Genomic DNA, 17,911 nt, shown 5'->3' on the forward strand with positions numbered 1-17,911 from the left:
GGGGATTTGGTGGGGGGGGGGGGGGGTCCATGTGGGATTCAGGGGGCAGATGAGGTCTGCGGGGAGGATAGAAAGGGGCAAGTAGAATCCACTGGAGGGATCAGGGGGTGGAGGGCAGGTGGGGTCCACAGGGGATTGAGGAGGCCAGCAGCGTCTGTGGAGGGATTGGGGGGCAGGCAGCATCCTTGGGGTGGTTGGTGGGTTCTGGGAGGGTTTGGCTCTCTCCCCATGCCCCAGGATCAGGGGCTATGTTTAGTTCCCTGGTTCCCTCCCAGCCCTACTCAAACAACCCCTCCCTCCCATCCTGCCTTCCCCTTCCTCCACTGGGGATTACTTCCTTTGTTCCTGGCATCTGCAAACACTGGTAAAACCATCACTGAGAGCAGCTTGTGGGATGAACAGCTTGTGAGATTTATTCATCTGATTCAGTTAATCTATAAGATGCACCTCTACCTTGCTTTTGCCCCCTCGGTATTCCATGTTATATTTTGCAGGAGCTAGATTTACTTTCTAATGGATGTTTCCAATTTGGGGCAAAAAGGACATGGGAACCCTGTTTTTTCCTTGGGTATTTCTAATATTACTGCTTTGCTTGTCTCAATCACCATTTGAGAAGGAACCAGAAAAGTCCAAAGCAGTAATATTAGAATTACTGGTACTATTACACTTGAAGGCAAAACAGAATTTCAAGTGATTTGCCTCTTCTGTGTCCCTTCTTCTCCGATTTGGAAGTGTCCATTACAAAGTAAATGGACCTCAGCATAAGCTGATTTGAGGATCTTAAGAGAACATTTCAAAAAACAAACGAAAACAAAACCAACCATTAAGTGATGTTCTGTTTCACAGACAGAAAGGTGGGAACAAAAATCATGCAGGAATTCTTTCAGCAAAACCAGGGGTAGGACCCAGAGCTCTTCCCTCCCAGTTTTGTGCCCTGACCACAAGTTTTATTAATTCGGCACTGAAAGGAAAAAGCCATATTGCAGCAGCTTCACCTTTATGAAATTAACATCTATTTGCATCAGTAGTAATGAGAAGAATGCACTCCCTTCCCACAAATATCTCATATTTACGTAGCTCAGTAGGCACAAATATTAATCATTTACTTGCACCTGCTGCAGTTATTTTTGGGGAACAGGATTCAATAATATATGATCTCTGGGGATTTAAAAGCTTTGGTTACTTGCTGGACTCAAACCTTTGTGAGAAAGATCATTAAATTTGCAAACACAAAACTTATTATAATAATAAAGCAATTTTTAAAATGAAAGTTATTGCAGCATTACCAATTTAAAGGCATTAAAAATACACCATGCTGTCTGTAGCAGTGTTGACTTATATCTTTAAATCTAGAAATGGGACTAGGCATGTTTGGGGATGCAGAACACCAGGACCTGTGTGAGCCGTTCACTCCCTGTGGGCTGGGAGCAGAGAGCAACTGTAGGGGTGGAAGGAACCGAGGAGGTCATCTACCTCATCCCCTAGATCTAAGGGAGGGTCAATTATACAAAGTCCCTTCAGAACTTTGTCTAACCTCTTCTTAAAATTTGCTAATGCGTAGAGACCTTAGGAATAACAGAGCTTCCTTCCTCCTGGCCACTGCTTAGAGCTGAGGCCGTGCAGCAGGTGTGTCTGCAGCAAGAAGCTGGGTCACTTCACATGGCAGGGCCGAATAAAAGTGGTGATTCTAAAAGGCCGTCCCTCAGCCTTTGTCCTGAAACTCTCAAAGAAAAGCCACTCTTGTCTGAGCAGCTTCATTGTACGGATATAACGAGGGTTGAGATTGTCATGAACTCAGCACACCCAAGTCCACAGGCAGATTGTATTTTTGCCTAATGGGTGGAACATGCACTAACATTTAAGCTAACAACTGCCAAATTCTGCTACCAAATAAAATGAAGAGCCTTTTGTCTTAATAACATTTTGAATAAAAGAGACTTGTTTTTTATGTTTACCATTAATAAAATAATTTTCCAATAGGGGAGAATTACTGGAGCACTGAGGCCAAACATTCCCTTTTCTGTCTTGATATCTAACAATTTTATCTCATTTCAGCTGACCAGATGGGTTTTTGGTGCTAGTAAATGTTGAGAATGAACCCTTTTCACTTGGAAATGCAAAGCACAATTTCCCAAAGAAAAAAAAATAAAAATAAGGTTAAGACTAAATTCAACAAAAAGTGTTAGAACTGGAGCCTCAGTGGGAGGTTTATCTTTTATTAGTACTAGTAATTAAATTTATTTGCAAAGTTACAACTTAAGGGCATATAGACTTAGCAGACTGGTAAGTAAATGTTATTAGCAGAAGTCACTGATGGTTCAAAAGCGTAATTGTTTTCTATTTTTTATTGTGGTGTCTGTGCGCTATGTTAATAGACAGTGAAGTAGTAATCTGCAGGAGAGATTGTGGTCATCTTGTAGTTCAAATGGGCACTGAACTAGCTAGCCACTCTGGTCGCAAATAGGAATTAGGTGTAATGGCTGAAGTCATATTCGGAATTCAATTTATTTGCTGTAGATAAAAATATGTGATGCAGAATGATCTGTTAAGCAGATGTATGTGGAAAATAATTTTCATTCCTATTAAATTTTAAACATAGTCTAACAAGGCTTCACTTTTATAGCTTGTTTTGTGGTATACTTTTCCATTTTTGAGTTTTAGATGAAACATAGTAACATTTTCAGAACTGATTAGCAAGTAATGGGCTATAAGGATTAGAGTCATTTTCTGTGACCTTTCTTGTTTATTGCTTGAAATATTAGAGATCTATTACCAAAATATGCAACAACTCTATATGGGCACTCCTCCATAGAGGTATGTAATCTGACCATACTTAAAACCTGATCAATAGAATACTGCCTTTTGAAAAGGCTGGAGATCTAGTTTCAGGATGTTTAATGAACCACCCAAAACTGTAATTTCCTAAATGTTTTCTTAGGAGAACAGACAGCCACGTAAAAGTCTCCTTGCTGGGAGCAAGAAGAAGAAAAAGAGTGTTGGGGGTAACAAAAAGAAACACAGGATTCTCTCATAATCTGACACCTGTCTGGGTTCCAGACCCAGCATCCATAATAGAATGTATAGTTTTCAAACATAAGGTGTGAGATGTAAATGACACCCATACCTCTACTGAAATCAGTCTCAGTCTTCCTTCAGCTGCAGTGGCTTTTGCATCATTACTTGTATCTTGAGGCAAAGTTCCAGACTGAAAAAAATGCAAACAATTGTGCAATTAACACTGCATGATGAATCAAAATACTTGGAAGCTGCACAGTCCTGCTCATGTGACTCTTGATCCTCATTCCTCATGTTTTGGTCAAATTAAAAATATGTAACTTCTAGGCCAGGGACAGAAGTTTCACATAAACTAGTTTAAGTGATCAGAAACTGGTTTAAACCTGTAACAGAACATAAATTCAGTGTACATAAACCAGTTTCAAACTGGCCGAAACTCGTTTCAGATAAACCTGGTTGAATGTAATATCAGACCTAACTGATCTGGGTCAGACTGGTTTATGGAACTTCTGTCCCAGACCGTTTCCTGGTTTTAGTTAAACCAGAGTCTCCCGGCATCCCAGCATGCTTTAGCCCTGGGCTGGGTTGTGCAGTCTGCTTCAGAGAGCAGGGCTGGCCCCTCCCCTCTAGTTTCTAGCCAGAGCAGGGGCAGGTGCAAGACCAGCCTGTGGCTGGCATGGCCCCTTGAGGCAAAGAGGGCAGGGAGGGAGCTTGTTCTCCTCCCGCTTCCCTCTCCCCCTGGGATCCCAGCGAGGGTCTGCCTGTCTGGGGTGGAGCAGCCCCTATCAGGCACTCCCCCTGCTGCTCAAGCAGCAGGGAGGCATGGCCAGCCCCATTGGCAGCCTAAAGCAAATGTGGGGAGGGAGGAGGGTTTAATCCCCCCTGTTCCTCCCCTATCCCACTGGCATGGACCCCAGCTGCAGAATGGGGTGCAGCAGCCTCTGTCAGACCCCCCCCCCCCCCCGCCGCCCCCCCCCCCCCCCCACTGCTCCAGTGGCAGGGGCGGGGGTGCCGCCAGCTGCTGGCCTGCATGGTGAAGGGGGCAGGGAGGGGGTTTATTTCCCCCTCCATCCCCTCTCCCACCGGGGGTACTGCAGCTGTGGTCTGCCAGCCTCAGCCTCTGCCACTCAGACCCAGCCAGGCAGACCCGAGCTGGGGTTCCTCAAGGGGAGGGGGGGAATAAACCCCATCCCTGCCCCTTCACCTCAGGGGACCATGCTGGTCAGCATCTGGCTATGACCCCAAACCTGCCACCCAGATGGGGGAGCAGTCCCTGTCATGGCTCAAGCCTCTTCCTGTTGGGGGGGGGGTGAGTGGTAGAGCTGGTAGGGCGGGTAATGCTGCTGGAGCCTGCATGCGAGGGGAGGATTGGGAGGCTATGGCCACCCCAAAATTCTCCATAGCCGCACCTCTGAGCCCCACCACTGCCACTCACCCTGTGTAGGCTGCAGCACCTCTGCAGGCCAGGGTAGGGGTTTAAACCCCTCCCCAGTCATACTCAGGTCTGCTGGGGCCTGGCCACACCCCCTCCCTAAGCTTAGCTTCCTCCCACCCAGCCACTGTGGAAAGGAAGGGAGGGTTCGCTCTCGCGCTCCTTGGCTTCTGGCCTGAGTCACTGCAGGCATTTGCCTGCATTTCTGGAATCAAAAGTGAATGCTTATTCACTTGCAAATCAGTTCAAGCTACTCAGGTCAGACTAACTTGCAAAGATTGAATTAATTCAGGCTTAGGCTTTTTGAATGTCTGTACTTAGCCCTAAAGGACTTCCTGGAAAGGGCACTAAAGCACTGCCTATTAAGCACATCTGCTTTTGCAATGACATTTGGAAATTTTTATTTTCAGTTTTAGTTTTGGCTGCTTGTGAAAAACAAGCTTCTGCCTGTTAAGTTACTGAATAATTTGAGTCTACTTGAGGAACAGATTCAGTAGAGCATTTAACTACCTGCATTCAGTTTGCAGTAGACTATTTACAGGAGATACAATTCGCAGAAATTTGAAGATCACCTTTTATCCCTGCAACTTAAAACAGAAGTATAATCCAGTTTTGAAATCTGATCACTGGAAGACCTCAGCTTTTAGGTTCACTTCCTGTCTCTTCCACTGATTTTGAGTGAGAGTGGACAAACTATTTAATATTTCTGTATTTAGTGTTCTCACATGTATAATTAAAATGATGCTGATGGAACTGCAGTCCTATGAGACCTTAATTCATTAATGTGTACACTTTGAGATCCTATGCTGAAAGACTATGGAGGTGAAAATTGTTGTTATATCAGGAATACTTATGGTGATGTGTCATTCAGGGATGGCTACATGGTAGAGCTTTGTGAAGCTTTGGTAACTGATATGATTCAGAGGAGATTTGGCCCAATTTGGTGGCCAAATCTCCAAATCCGAATCGAATCGGGAGACCAATTAAAAGGTCCAAATTGAATTAGAAGCCTCAGAATCAATTTGGAAAAGATTCAGCGCCGCTTCAGAGATTCAGCCATAGACTAAACAGGCATCAGTCCTCACCACACTGCACACAGCTGCCTCCAGCTGGTAAATTTGTTGTGGTGGGCAGAGCTGGGAGGGAATGGGCATGGGGGGAGGGAGGGATTGGGGCTGGGAGAAGCTGCCCAGCCCGGGGGGGCGGTCCAGGAAGGGGAGCGGGGTGGGGAGGGTGCAGCATGCAGGTGCAGCAGTGCTGGAAGCAGGGGCTATGCCCTGCTGTCGCTTGCCCAGCTGGGGCGGGGTGGAGGGTGTGATATAGGCACAGCTTGCTCTGGGCAGAAGGGGGCAAACTGCCCACCCACCCCCTACCCTGGCTAGGGAAGAGGTGGCAGTGCTCTCATCCCGTGCCCTCCTGCCCCAGCTGGGCAAGCAGCAACAGGGCATAGCCCCCGCTCCCAGCACTGCCACACCCGTGTCCCACGCTGCCCCCCCTGCTCCCCTCCCTGAGTCCTGTGCCTCCCCACCCCAGCTGGGCAGTTTGTCCGAGCCCCATCCCCAATCCTTCCCTCCCGCATTCCCCTTCCCTCCCCCCTCTGCCCACCACAACAGACTTATCAGCTAGAGGCAGCTGTGTCCAGTGTGGTGAGGACTGCTGCCTGTTTAATATATGACTGAATCTCCAAAGTGGCACCAAATCTTTGGATCCAGTTCAGCCAAATCAAATCAGGACAGTGATTCAAATCTCAGACTCGAAGCACTGTCCCTCTGAATCAGCTGAATCCGAATCCAAAGTGAATACTGGCCACTTCACACAGGCCTACTACATGGGTATCTTGTTGGACATTATATTAATTCTTTGTGTTCCATTTGTAGCCCATACATTCTTGCACTTCCCTTTCCTTTTTCTCTTATTGTTGAAGACCTGTTAACCTAGAAATTCAGACGCAGCTTATTTAAACTCCTGGTTAAAGATTAGCAACTCTTAGTCAAAGCATTCCCTTGTTAGTTTAAAATGTGTGAATATACTGTATTTCCTTGCATACCACACCCCCCCAAATAAGAGATGCATGTAGTTTTTGGAAAGTGAAATGCAGGGGAAAAAATGTTTTTTTCAAGGCATGGCCTAGAACTGGCTTTTTCAGGGAGAGGCATTGCTGCAAGCTGGCTACCAGCTTCTTTCTTGAACAGCAAACAGGAGAGATGATGTCCAGTGTTAACCTTTTCACACCTGCTCTCAAATTTGCACCTTTTCAGTCAAAAACTGTTGTCAACTAGTGTCTGTGAAAGGGTTAACACTGGACTTCATCTCTTCTCCTTGCTGCCTGAGAGAGAAGCTGGCTCTGGTGTCAAAATGCTTCTATTCCTTCATGCATCTATTCCAATGAATACAAATCAGCTTCTCTGCTTAAGACAAAAATCCCAATTTTGGAGGGCTGATTTTGGGGGAAAGGAGTGTGTGGTATGTGAGTACACATGGCAGTATCTTTAAGAGGTAATATCTTTAACTGCAAATGTTAGTGTCAGAAGTATAGGTAATCCTGAGTTTAAAAATTAAATCATGCTGTAATGCATATGTAACACATGTTATGAAAACAGAGTAGATGCTTTGGTACTTACCTGCCACGATTGTATGCAGTTACATGCCATGCTGTTATGTCCTGTTATGTCCATAAAGTAATTCACTGGTGTACAGGGATCCTTCCCAGACATACATTCTTTTGAAAGTAATGTTTACACTGGGGCAGAAAATAGCTATGCTTCTAGTGGATATGAACAGTATCATTGTATTTAGCCATATCCAAGATGGCTTCAAATTTCAGATGATCCACCAATAATTAGATTCTGTATATGGGAAATTTATGAATTTCTTATACTTTTCCATGTATTGAATCTAATTATTCGGAGGTCATCTGAAATTCATTCCCCCCACCAGCGTCGTGGAAAAGCCACAAGACAGGCAGGGAAGAGAGGCAGTGAGAGGCAGAGGCTGTAAGGAGCAGGGGCTGTGGAGAGTGAGGAAAGCAGCACAGGGGGACCCCACCACTTGTTCTCCCTGCAGCCTCTGCCCCCCACTGCAACCTCTGTCCTCTGCCTGCTTTCCACAACCTCTGCAATATCTCCCCTGCAGCATCCTCTGCTCTCCTGCAACTTCTGCCCCTGCCCCCAGATGCTTCCTGTGAAGAATAGATCTGGTGCTGACTCCTTCCCTTCCCAGGCACAGAAAACATGGAAGCTCTGGCTCATGCCCAGTCAGGCACAGATGTCCTGCATCTGGAGCCACTGCTGCCACAGCTGCCTGGGTGGGCAGGGTCCAGGGCTTGCATGTGCTTGGTGCCCAGGAAGGAATGGACCTGGACCTGGAGCTGTGACTGTGAGAAGGAACAGGGAGAGGGGTAGATGGAGTTGGGTGCAGGCAGCTGCTGCAGCTCTGACTCTGGCCCTGATCTGGATTTGGATATGCAGCAACTTCCTGCCCCCACTGCCTTGTACTCAAATCCAAGACAAAGGGCTTTTCTTTTTCATGTTGAATTGAGGGGGGAACAACTCATCTTGGAATCAAGTAAATATGGTATTACTTTATATTTCAAATACCCATTAGCTAGTAGTGATGATGACATTAGGAGGTGGCCATAGATGTTTGTGAGCATAATGGATGTTCTTTGTAGTTCTCCAATCTTATTTGATGTATTTTAAAAACTTGGACTACATTCATCACTGTGTACCAAGCTTCATCATGCACAAAATCAAAGATCAGTTTATGCCTGAGATGAACAGCGTTACTAACATTCTCTCCCTTCCCTCCCCATGATTAAGACCAAAAAAGGCCATGAAAAAAGGCCGAAGTAGACGGAAAAGTAAACCAAGTGCCCACAGCTTCTAGCTGAAATGTTGCTGACCAGAAGTGCGCTGCATTGTGTTCTTGTAGGCTAATGATTTCAGGCGTAGAAAGCCAGACACAGGCTGCCAGAAAGGTTCTGCCTCCTGTCTTCAGTAATTCATGTCTAGGGACTGTCAGCAAGTGTATTTTACCTGATCATACATCGTTGCATAAGGGAAAGAACCCAGGTAACCAGAACCCAAGTTAAACGGGGCTTAAAAGCCAATACCTGAGTTATCACAATGTCTCTTTCTAATGAAGTTAGAGCAGAGTTAGAGCTATCAAACAGTTCTCTCTCCTTATTCAGGCTTTACGTTTTTATATGTTTTGTTTGTTTGTGAAGAGGGACTATTGGACTGGGTTAGGATATTAAACATGACTAATAAAAGTCAGTGATGTTGGACTGAAATTACCCTTTTAACTTGTCTTCATAATCATTTTCATATCCTGGTCACCTTCAAGTTATGGCTGAATAGAGCACAAGGAGCTTTGTATGTGCTTAACTGGCACTCTGCTCTTATTATATTTGATCAGTAAAGAGCAATCATAGAATTAAAAAGAGGAAGAGCTGCACGCAAGATTTCAGATACCCTAGGGAATGAGTTTATAGCTTTAAAACCTCAGGGCCAAATTCTTACAAGCCTATTGAAAGCAATGATATTGCATCAATGCAAATGAAGGGAAGTCTTATACAGAGCGAGAGGTTTGTTTTGAAAAATAATATTGCCTCAGCAGTTCATCATAAATGGTGTGCATTGCTAAAAATGTCTGTCTTTCAATTAAAATATCACCTAATTAATATTTATTTCTCTCTTCTAGGACCTTGGGTTACTAGAAACAGCAGCATAGACAGTGGGGAGGCAGAGGTTGGACGCAGAGTCACCCAGGAAGTACCACCAGGTGTATTTTGGAGGTCTCAGATCCACATCAGCCAGCCACAGTTCCTCAAGTTCAACATTTCCTTAGGGAAGGATGCTCTTTTTGGTGTTTATATAAGAAGAGGACTTCCACCATCACATGCCCAGGTACTGCATGAATATACTTAGCAGGCTTAAAAGTCAAAAGCTAAATATATTACTGATCTAATGGAAAGTAAATGATGTGAGGGTGACGTTGATTTTTAAAGTGAGTTTCCTGGGTTCTGTGCCTCATGGATGTAGTTTGATTTATAAATGGGGCATCTCTTGTGTGAAACTGTTCCATGGCCTCCCAGGGTTTACTTGCTTGGGACCACCAAGTCCTTGTCTGGTCTCTGAGAGCTTTCCACTCTGAGACCCCTTGTCTTTCAGTCTCTCGCCTTCCCCAGTTTTCCATGGCCCTGACTCAAGGAGCTAGCTTCCAGTTTCACCCCTGAGAGAGGAGCTTCACCTTTTGTTGGGGTGGGGACCAAGTGCAACCCAAAGTTCCAAGCAGCACAGCAGAGTCTCTTCCATAAAGGCATTTATTAGGGCAAAGGCGGCCCAGTCAGAGGTTCTCTTAACCCCTTTGGATCCCCTGTCCAGCCTGCACAGCCAAGAGCAGCCACAGAGATTCTCCCTTCTCTCTCTTGCCCCCAAATTCTTCTGACTCCAGAGATCCCAGACCTGCCAAAATGCTTTTTCCATTGCTCTCGCATTGTCATGCTTATCTCCCTTGGACACCTTCTGGGTGTTGGGCATGATATGTCAACAAGCCATTCAGAATTTGGTACTGCTAAAGGTGCATCTTGTCTCCTCTTGCCAGTCCTGGGATTCAACCCCTTCTTTTCTATGCATAGGCTAAGGAGATAACCAAGTCATACAATATTATAACAACGTTAACACAGAAATATTACAATAAAGCATGTAATCCATCACAGGAACTGTGGCTTTTTTAACAGGAGCAGTTAAAATTCACTTTCCTGTAACCCTTGTAACATCCCCTTTTAAATTAATGCCTGTATTTCTCCGTTCACAATGTTAAATAATAATAATGAAAATACTGTGACCCTGGTGTGATTCAGGAATAATTCCTATTTACTCACTGGCATTACACCAGTGAAGGAGGGTGAAAGAGTAGTAGCAGGCAGCTATCTCAAAGTAATGTACTGAAGGCAATTAAAATGGTCCACATACAAAACTAGATTAACAAGGGGCCTGACTTTGCCCCCACAGGCCATATCAACATAAGATGATGACTGCACAGTTGTTACTGCACAGTCATTTAGTACTTGCATATACAAGTACTAAGTGACTGCGCAGTAACCAGAGTTACTGCACAGTAGTGTCACTGAATGGCTTTATGGTGACACTGACTATGTAGTAGCTCGTTATTACTACAGAATAGCAATATATCACGTTTCATGACACATGACGTTACTGTGCAGTAGTAATGAGCTACTGGGCAGTCAGTGTCTCATGCAGATGCTACCACACTGGTGTACATTGAGTTCCACTGAAGTCAGTGAGGTAGCTTGGATGTTCAACTAGAATAGACAGTGCAAGTGTATATACACCTCTTGGCAAAGTTGGAACATGGCAGGTTTCTAAGTTAACCCAGCTAATAATGTTCAAGTGAAAATGGTGGACAATTATGGCCACATCTAATGTCCAATAAGTCAATGGAAAGATTCCCCTTAGTTAAACCCTTCAATTAGACCCTTAGTAAGCAATAATATATTTTATGTTATATTAATAACAATGTAGAGACTAAACAAAAGCAGCATATTAACCTATTTTGGAAAGTTCTTCCACTCATTCCCGCTGAAGCTCGGCTTTGTTAGCAATGTATATTTTTATAACGTCAAAGTTTAATTTGCCTTGTGAATCTCTGCTTTCAAATGTAGAATTCTAAAATCCCTCTTGGGAATGCCCCATTTGACATTTCTCCACATCCAATTTGCAAAGAATTTTTGTTACTTTTTTCAGCAGATACAAGTTACAAAGATGTTATATGTGGTTAAATCGCATGATCTTTGCAACCCTGGAAGCTGCTTGGTATTTCTGATGAGGATACCTGTATCATGAATTAAATTCACACGTGCGTACATGCACGCACGTATCCCCTAAAACCTGAGTAAATAGATTTTGCATACGAAACTTCACAAAGGCTAAGAGAGGTGGGAATCTCTGTTTTAGTCAGAAGGTAAAGTATGGGCTAGGTCTATAGCCATTCCCTGGCTATTATTGCAACCTGTGAGCTTGATTAGGAGCCGGAATCATGCCACAGCATTGTATACCATTGCCTCTGAATCTACACAGTCCAGAAGGAAATGTTTTTATGATTGTTTAACCTCCATCCCAACTTGTGATACTCTTCTGAAATGGCTTGTGAGAAACTCAGTGCTTCAAAGTTCTATGTAAAACCTAGCCTACATAAAGAGAGTCTTAGGAATCGCTACCCTGTTGCTATCTACTCCTAAACATCTGTGCAGCATGGGAGGTGGCCAAGGTGACTCAGTTATGGAGATCATGGATACCTTTCTGAGACAGCTTGGCTTTTGGCCCTGAAGAGTTCAGCCCCACAACCTGACTGTAAGAGCATCAAAATTAAATTAAGTCCTGCAAAAGAGTGTCTGTTAAGTTACAAGGTCCCAAACCTTTCATGATTTTGGAGATATCACCACCACCTTTAATTTCACTATGGAATGAACAGCAATCACAAACTATGGCATTATGTGTACATAATAACCTATCCCTCCTAGGAATGGAGTAGTCAAAGCTCCCAGGTGGTCTTCAAGTTTTGCCTTGAGCAGAGTGAGTTATAATTGGCAGGAGTGACAAATTCTAGTAAGCACCTTTTAGTCCTCCTTTAACTTGATTGAAGTTAACAAAATTCACCTGCATCCTCTGCAGAAATTACACCCTATTTTTGTCTAGACCCTTGGCATGTGTCAACAGGATGATTCAACAGACAAGCCCTGCATCCTCATACAGAAGACTAGAGGATTCCAGCCTGTTACTGAGAGAGGGGATCTTAGGGACCAAGAAAATAGCTTGTCACAAAGCTGAACTAGAGAAGAGACTCTTTGTTTTGACTCCAAAAAAGGAGAAAACTATTGCTTTATTAATGAAAGGAGTTTGAAGTTGACACCAATGACGTATTCAAGTTGGAATTCAAAATCCTTGTTACTGCAAGTTAAGGACTTGAGCAGTAAAAGCAGTGAACAAGTTCACTTGACAGTTCATCACTGATTGGTGCTGATATGTCAAGCTAAGTAAAATCCTTTGTGGGAACAAGTCAATAATCAGCAAATTAGGTACATGATTAACCTGAGACAACAAGATGCAGTTCCTGTCTGAGAGCCCTGCTGAGATTTAACCTTCTCAGTATTACTGTTTGGCAAATATTCCAAATGCCTAGTTGAGTCAGTCAAACTGATGTAGCTGTAAACCCATCTAGAAACAGCTTTGTGCAGTCCTGTGGATAGGGAATGGAACTCTAGAGAACAGCGCAAAGGCGTAAATGCAGGCTTGAGAGACAAGCAAGTTAGAAAAGCATTCACTATATTTTCTAGCAGGACTTTTCCAGATTGTGTAATTGTGATTCATTTATGTAACTAAATATCCATCGCCTTCAGAAGAAGTGGCTTTTAAGTGGTAGAAAGGAAATGAATAGATAACTGCGAATTGCAGCTAATACATAGGGTATAAACTGTAAATCTTAAAGATTAAGCAAGCATACCTTGATTATACAGTGATCCAAGCAAATGTTGATACTGCTGCTCATCAGCAGAATAGTCCAAGTGACAGCATGAAAAAGTGTATAGAACTACAATTAGGGATGTTTAGTCAAAGCAATGCACCAAATATATTACATCCCTTTCCAACTCAGCATCTTAGCTGCAAAAATCTTTCCTTCCTGAATGAGTAAAACACATTCATATTTTTAGTTAAAAGTCAGACTGACTTAACTTGCGGGAAATAATTTGAATGGCTGTGCAGCTGCAGTGTTTCCTCATTTCATAAACAGTATTGATATTTTCACATTTTTGATGTTCTCACCAGTCCCAAATTACAATTCATTATCATCAGTCTATTTTTATTACAAGTCTAGCATCATGCTGTATTCTGCCACTTGCATTATGCCACACTGAATCATGTACATTCAGATGTTGAAGCAAACTCTGCTTGATTGGCTGTCAACTTGGATATCAGATGGCTGGTGGGTGGTTATTTTAATGCATAATATACCAGTTGGATGTTTATGAAGAACTAATTTTAAAACACTTTGCAAACAAGTTTTCCCTGAACACATGTTTCTTAGTGCATGTTAATAATTAATAGATCTTAGGAAATTTTGGCACAGGGATGAACTGTTATCAAAATGTCCAAATCTAGATCTGGATTTTGAATCCTCTTAAATCCCATAGGTTTTGAATATTTAATTTGATTAAAACTGTTAAGGCTAAGTTGTTCAGAATGGAAGGCTTGGTTCAGTAGAAGTATTTGTTTCAGGTCTGCAAAACTGAGCAAGAAATTCTACAAGGAGATTCTTTCTCATAAGGTTTCCTCTTGGTTTTTGTATCTAGACAGTCTTTTGTCATTTTTTATTGCAAATCTGTCCTACTACAAACCTTAGGGAAGCATAAAAATAAGGAGGCAGCCAACCTTTCAAATTTTTCCTAATGTTCCATTTAGGTTTTAAGTGGTCATTTGGATTATTTCTTAATATATCCAACCTATGTCATCCATCCCAAGCACATCCATGTCCATTGTTTGGGAACAAGCCTGTGAATTTCTTCCTAATGAGCACAGTTGCATCTGTTTTCTTTCTCCATCTGGCCCATGTCTTGCACATTTATCTGTCCACGGTGCTTTAGGGCAGGAGTGACATTTTCAGCAGAACATTGTATAAAAGCAATTAGTCATGAAGATTCAGTAAATCAAAAGATCAATAGAGCAACGAGATACAAAACAATGATCCAGCTTGCCATGCAGTAAAATAGAGACAAGCCTGGGGAAGGCCTTGATAGGCTGTTTACATGACCAATAAAAGTACTGTGATTTAATGCATTTGCTAATGTCTCTTCTGCAGCAGTCAGTTGTTAAAATGTATAGCTAAATTCTGTCTTATTACAGCTTAGAGATCCACAATCTAAAAAATCCAGGGCCTAATTTTAAAGTGGCCTTCCATGGGTACATGTGTGAGAGAGTATGGAGGGGCCTTCCTTCCTATTTATGTCCTCAGGACCAGGAAGAAGGAAGAGTTTTGCCTAACCTATATTCTGCTCTTCTGAGAGCTGTGCCCCACAAAAAGAACTTGACAGCAAGCATTCTGTCTCCCTTTCACTCTTACTGCTTAGAAAGGGGTTGACGGATATTGTGGGTCCATTATGGGTGAACTTCCATTAGTGCCATTCATGGCATACTTCTCCAGGATTTTAGTGTGTGCAGCTTTTAACCATGGACTTTCCCAGGGCATTGAATTGACCTTTATGAACAAGTTGGAAGGAGGCATCATGCCAGTCTATTTAGTGTACATACAGATAAAAATGGAGTGATATGGACAGCCCTGCCAAGTAACCCTGCTTTCACTAGGTCACAGCCATGATCACGGAAGGAGGGATCCTGTGGCTAAAGCTGTTTCAAGCAGTTTTAGCTCCTGCATGCTATTCCTCTTCGATTCCACCAACTGCTGAGCTTTCCCTGCCATCTGAGGTAGAATCAGCATCAGACAGAGGAGAGGCAGAGGAGCCTGCCAACACAAGCTGAGCAAAACAGAGTGTTGCCAGTGAGAAATGTCAGCTTTTATTGCTACTTTCCTCCCTGCTGACCCTCGCTTAGCAATCCAAGGAGCATAATTTTTTTTTTCCATGGGTGTTGCCCAATAATAACATTTTCCCAAAAGTTAATGAGTCTGTCTTTAACCTCTGACTGCTGACAGGTATGTGTGGGTAACATTTCCAAAGGTCACTCATTTAAGAGCCTGATTTACAAAGGTTTGATACCTTTTATACTCTGAAGTTACTGGCATGTCAAAATTGTTTAAATCTGTGCTGTGCATTGGCTTATCCCAAAACCCATTAAGTGAGCTGAATTATTATTTCCTAACAGAGTCCCATGTACAAAGGGTCTGAGCAGAGTGCTGTCAGGTGGAGTGCAGTGTTGTCATTTCTTTCTCTTCCTTGCCCCCAACACACAAAGGGACTTGAGAGGGAGGATGAAGGAGTGTTTAGATGTCATTGACACCAAGCCAGAGCAGGTGTGTGTCTGCATCCTAGTGAAGATGGTATTCCCCTGGAGGGAGGAAGCCTAGGTTCTGGTCTCTGCAGCCAAAAGTCTTTATGCATTCTGCATTACACAGGCATTAACAGAAAAATAGAAATAACCAAGAGCAGCAATCAAAACCCAGGACTTTCCCTTCTTAGAGTACCTCATCATTAAGCTGTAGAGTCAGGCTTTTTTTTGGCTTGCTCTCTCTCTGGCCGCATTACTCTTAGTGAAGAGTAGCCCAGTTTCAGGTGGAAAGTTCCTTGACCCAGATGCCGTCCTGAGAAGTGGGAAACAGGATTAAATCCCCTCAGACTGAGGAGGTCATCAAAGCGCTCTCACTTTCTTGGAGAGTGCTTTGGCCAACAGGCTATTATGCCCTCTCCAGGCTCAGTTAGGCACCTACCCTCAGAGAGGATCTAGTTCTCTGGATTCTGAATGGACAGAGCTGCCCAGGCTCCAGGGGGAAGCCTTGTTGGTCAGACAAACCCTTCTGCTTGGTCTTTCCTCTTGGCTGTGTCCATGGAGCTCTCTGAATGGAGACTAACTCTGCCAATTGATTGCACAGGGAGCATAGGTGCCTAATCCAATCTTTTAAAATCTTTTTCCCATGGCCAGGCATTTGATTTTTAGGAATTGCCATGACAAAGTTGGAAGCATGTAGATGTGGATTCTGCAGTTGGGTTCTCTGTCCCTCAGTGTGGGGCCCCCCCCCCCCCCCCCCAGCAGTGAAGGTAACAGCACTTCTCCACCTCACCAAAAGGTTTTGAGGACATATACATTAAAAAGGCCAAGAAACTTAGATTCTATAGTGATGGAAGCCATATAAGAATATGAACAAACATATACTTCTAGCAGCTTCAAAAGAGGAGGAGGAGCAGTTGCTCTGGAGCAAGCAACTGTAACTGTTACTTGTACACGAAACTATACAGATCAGTGTCACCCGGGGTGGATTAGCACACTTGTATCACCACTAACAGTCACAGCAGAACAGCTGCTGTGTGCTTATGAACAGCAGCACTCCCCCCTCCCTTGTGAAGCTGCTCCAAGTGTACGGTGGTCCATACCCTCAATATTATTCAGTGGAATTTATCCTGCAGAGCAATGAGCCTCCTATAGAACAGGTGGCATGCTTGAACTTCACAAGTGTGGATTTTTTTTTAAACAAAACACAAAAGCAGGAATTTTCTTTGAGCCAGCACCAGCATGGGTGGGGTATACTAGAGACAAGAGAAGGAAATGCAGTAAAACAACAGGCAAGCAAGCACGTACTATTACAGTATTTTATTGAACACATATGTCTTGCTTTAGACGCATCTATCTATCTCTATCTAGTGCTAGATAGATAAATGTGTCTAAAACAAGACATGTTTTCACAGGGGACTTGTTATATAGCTATCAAAACATTAGATGTATTGTTTTTGTGTGTTTCTTAAGGACTTTCCATATATAGAGGCTGTGAGAGCTAGTGAGTTGAGCGCAGCATCAGCCTGGGAGCCCTAGAATCACATAAGAGGGAAAAAAAAGCCTATTAGGACATCTAAAAAAAGCCTATTAGGACATCAAGTCCTTACTATGCTAGCTGCCCTACTATGCAGTTATTCCCTATTGGAGATTAACTAATATTTCTTCCAGTCTTGTTTTAAATGTGCATTGCAATGGAGTCTCCCTTGGGGGGCTGTTACACAGCCTAATACATCTTGTTGTTGGGGGAAAAAATTTGACACTCTTCTTAAATTTTTCTTTTTCTAATTCCATTCTGTTACGAATCCTACACATTTTATGTTCCCTGCTTTTTTTGGTGTTTTCACTCTTTACACTGTATAGATGGTTATCATGTTCCACACTCCATGAGCTTGATGTCATTGTTTTTCCTCATCAGTCAATTCCCTCAACCCCCTTTATTTCTGATGATCTTTTTTCTAAATTCCCTCTTATTTGAGTAACCCAAAGTTGAACTTATTATCCTAGATATAGCCTCAGCATAACAGAGCCAAACCTCCCTGCTCTGTGATGTGGTGCCTCTACAATGTTGATAATAAATGAGAAATCTCTCAGTAGGCAAATACAGTGGATTTTATCCTTATTTAGGATAAGGAGACTTCTACTTATTGATACTTCTGGTGGCATGTCTGAGATTTTTGTTGTTATTGTAGCAAGAATCTGCGGCAGGTGATAGCTTAGAAATAGATTCTGTATTTATTCAAATACAAGACAATCCTGAATGTAACATGATGCCCCAATAATTAGATTCTACACATGGAAAATGTACACATTTATTATAATTTTCCATGTATGAAATGTAATTATTAGAGGATCAGCTTAAATTTGCCTCTTCCCCACTGCTACAGGTGGTGGGGGAGAGGTGATGAGGGGGGGCAGTTAGGGGGCAGGGGGTGGGGGACAGACAGTG

At 43.2% G+C, this 17,911-nt stretch overlaps 1 protein-coding gene and 1 long non-coding RNA gene across 2 annotated transcripts in view; one reads left to right on the forward strand and one right to left on the reverse strand.

Moving 5' to 3' along the window:
- Positions 1 to 4,536, reverse strand: part of LOC112550488 — a 5,309-nt gene extending 773 nt beyond the window's left edge. The window contains exons 1-2 of the long non-coding RNA XR_003094364.1: positions 4,451 to 4,536; positions 3,125 to 3,205 (exon numbers count right to left, since the gene is read on the reverse strand). This is a non-coding gene — a long non-coding RNA (uncharacterized LOC112550488). The remainder of the gene's footprint in view (positions 1 to 3,124; positions 3,206 to 4,450) is intronic.
- Positions 1 to 17,911, forward strand: part of LOC102385477 (teneurin-2) — an 818,212-nt gene that overhangs the window by 641,958 nt on the left and 158,343 nt on the right. The window contains exon 7 of the mRNA XM_025205636.1: positions 9,149 to 9,354. Coding sequence (XP_025061421.1) covers positions 9,149 to 9,354 — 206 coding nt within the window. The remainder of the gene's footprint in view (positions 1 to 9,148; positions 9,355 to 17,911) is intronic.

Source organism: Alligator sinensis, unplaced genomic scaffold (genome assembly GCF_000455745.1).
Source record: "Alligator sinensis unplaced genomic scaffold, ASM45574v1 scaffold7_1, whole genome shotgun sequence".
NCBI classification, from domain to species: domain Eukaryota; kingdom Metazoa; phylum Chordata; order Crocodylia; family Alligatoridae; genus Alligator; species Alligator sinensis.